Source organism: Limulus polyphemus, unplaced genomic scaffold, assembly GCF_000517525.1.
Source record: "Limulus polyphemus unplaced genomic scaffold, Limulus_polyphemus-2.1.2 Scaffold2746, whole genome shotgun sequence".
Lineage (NCBI taxonomy): Eukaryota > Metazoa > Arthropoda > Merostomata > Xiphosura > Limulidae > Limulus > Limulus polyphemus.
Window position 1 is genome coordinate 79,862 of NW_013668356.1, and position 3,001 is coordinate 82,862.

At 33.0% G+C, this 3,001-nt stretch overlaps 1 protein-coding gene across 1 annotated transcript in view; it reads right to left on the reverse strand.

Annotated features, from left to right (window-relative positions):
• LOC106467806 (irregular chiasm C-roughest protein-like) overlaps positions 1-1,592 on the reverse strand; it is a 73,189-nt gene extending 71,597 nt beyond the window's left edge. The window contains exon 1 of the mRNA XM_022396002.1: positions 1,500-1,592. Within this exon, the coding sequence (XP_022251710.1) occupies positions 1,500-1,560 (61 nt within the window). The 5' untranslated portion in view covers positions 1,561-1,592. The remainder of the gene's footprint in view (positions 1-1,499) is intronic.
• Positions 1,593-3,001: the final 1,409 nt, after the last annotated feature.

Sequence of the window (3,001 nt, forward strand, 5' to 3'; positions counted from 1 at the left end):
GTATAAAGTGGTTAAAACCACGAGGACCAACACTTCAAGATGTATAAAGTGGTTAAAACCATGAGGACCAACACTTCAAGATGTATAAAGTGGTTAAAACCACGAGGACCAACACTTCAAGATGTATAAAGTGGTTAAAACCACGAGGACCAACACTTCAAGATGTATAAAGTGGTTAAAACCACGAGGACCAACACTTCAAGATGTATAAAGTGGTTAAAACCACGAGGACCAACACTTCAACATGATAAAGTAGTTAAAACCACGAGGACCAACACTTTGCATAAATTAAAAAATGACACAAAATAAAAAATGTTTTATGTTTTACAATAAACTTATTGTTCGTTTTTTTTGTTAATAATATAGTATATTGGCAAATAAGTCATCTTATCTTTTCCCACCAGGGGGCTTCAACTATAGCTTCAAGAAGGTACAGAATCAGAATAAGTGTTTCAAGCCTACAGTAAAAATGGTTGCAGTTGAGATATATAATAAACAATTCATCTGTAGTAATGACAGCATTCCTATGGGCATCTAGAGACTTGCATCTGAGCAATACAGAATTATATCACCTAAACTCCTATTTCACATTAATCAGTTGAAGGGTTATGAAAAATTAAAGCTTTCATGACAGGTAATCCTCTGCCTGGTATCGATTATCAACCAGTTTCTTTTGTGAATCAAACTGAAATATTAATTACACTTGAAATTGATAGCAAAAAAATGAAATGATTATGTTAAGGTTAGCTTAATTCCATGATGCGCAAAATATCATTAAGTATACCAATTAGGAATTAAGATCATTACGCGAAGTGTGGAGACCTACGTGAAATTTGACTCTATTTTCTGGAACTTGTATACAATAATTTGGAAAAAAGCGTATTTCTGTCCCTTATCCACCACACAAGTGTGGTGGATAAGTTGAAACATTATTGTAACGTTACCTTTTAATAATTGTGTGGTGGATAAGTTGAAACATTATTGTAACGTTACCTTTTAATAACGTTACCTTTTAATAATTTTGAAACATTATTGTAACTTATCCACCACACAAGTGTGGTGGATAAGTTGAAACATTATTGTAACGTTACCTTTTAATAATTGTGTGGTGGATAAGTTGAAACATTATTGTAACGTTACCTTTTAATAAAGTTATTGAAATATTTAAACGTGATGCAAATGTGGTATTGAGTCTACAAATAGTTGAAAATGGTGTAATGTTTATATGAAACTAAAATATGTAATGTCAATATTATTGTTAATATTATTAATATATAGAAAAAATCGTTGTTGAAGTAACGATATCATAGATACATTTAAATTTTCTTTATAATTCATACAAGTTTTTAACCGTTGCTTACTAAATACTTACTAATGTGATTTTTTCTTTTTGGTCAAATATCGGTGAGAAAGTAAGCACAACTCACAATTGTATATTTATAAAATGATATATCTCGTATTACTGGTTTAGGCTTCACATTGAATAACAGATAACTCACCCGCAGCTAATGAAAGGTACTGGAGCGATACAATTAGCGAAAATATTCGAAGGGTCCACATTTTAAGTTTCTGAAGGTTTCTCGTGGTCTTCCTTTTGGAGACAGCTAGTCGAAGTGTAAACGTTTCTAACCTGCAATATAGTTGATTCTAAACTATATAAATGCTAAAACAATATGAATTTACATACACTATTAGAGTGAAAATCTAGTCAGTATTAACCTGTAGGTTTATGTAATATATATAAGTTAACATAATATAATTTATGTTTTTGGATATATAAACACAAAGCTGCACAACCAGCCAATCCAGTATCTTAGCGTTATAAGTTCTCAATCTTATCGGCTATATAATCAAGGTTAGTTAGTAAAAAAATGTATATGGTACTACCTTGAAGAAAGAAATTCAGTTAGTTACACATTGGGGGATTGAGTGACTTTAATTTCACCACTTTTTCTTACCAAGTGATTTCGGGTTTTATTTTGAGCATTTTTTAAAACTCTTTTTGGAGTGCTGAATTAATCGACAATATGGATATAGTTATCACTTTATTTTATATCACTATAGATATAATTATCATTAACGTGATATCATATAGATATAATTATCATTAACGTGATATCATATAGATATAATTATCATTAACGTGATATCATATAGATATAATTATCATTAACGTGATATCATATAGATTTAATTATCATTAACTTCTGATCAAAGCAAACTACTTACATTGATTCAAACTGAAAATGAACTCATTAGTCATTATTAGATCTAATATAGTCTGGTGGTGAGGGCGCTCGACTCGCAATCTGCAGGTTATAGGATCAATACTCGTTACTGAACCAGTTCGCCATTTCAGCAGAGAGGGCGTTATAAAGTGACGTTCAAACCCACTATTCGTTGATAAGAAATAGCTCAAGAGTTGGCGGAAGGTGGTGTTGACTAGCTGCTTTCCCTTTAGTGTATCGTTTCAAAATTAGACGCGGCTAGCACAGATAGCCCTCGTGTAGCTTAGCGCGAAATTCAAAACAAACCATAACTTTAATAGCTCTAACTTGAAAACAAAATAAGATAGATCTTCTTTAGCAAAGCGAAACTCCTCAGTTGCACAGCGGTGTCTGGCAACGTTATAAACTTGGTTTCGATACCCGTGGTGGGCAGAACACACGTCGCCCATTGTGCAGATTTTTGCTTAACTGCAAACAAACGAAGCAAAACGAAATGATTCGACTGTGGGACGTTATAATGTGACGGTCGATCTCACTATTTGTTGGTGGGTGGTGTTGACTAGCTGCCTTCCCTCTAGTCTATCACTGCTAAATTAGACGTTAGCACAGATAGCCCTCGTGTAGCTTTGCACGAAATTCAACAAACGAAGAGAGTTAGTGTTATCATTGATTCCATTTGTCAACGAGATAACACGGTGTGTTCCTGTAACAGGTAATAAAGTTTGTGTTATAATGAAGAGTAAACAAGATGTGTGAAGAAACTGAACCCAAAC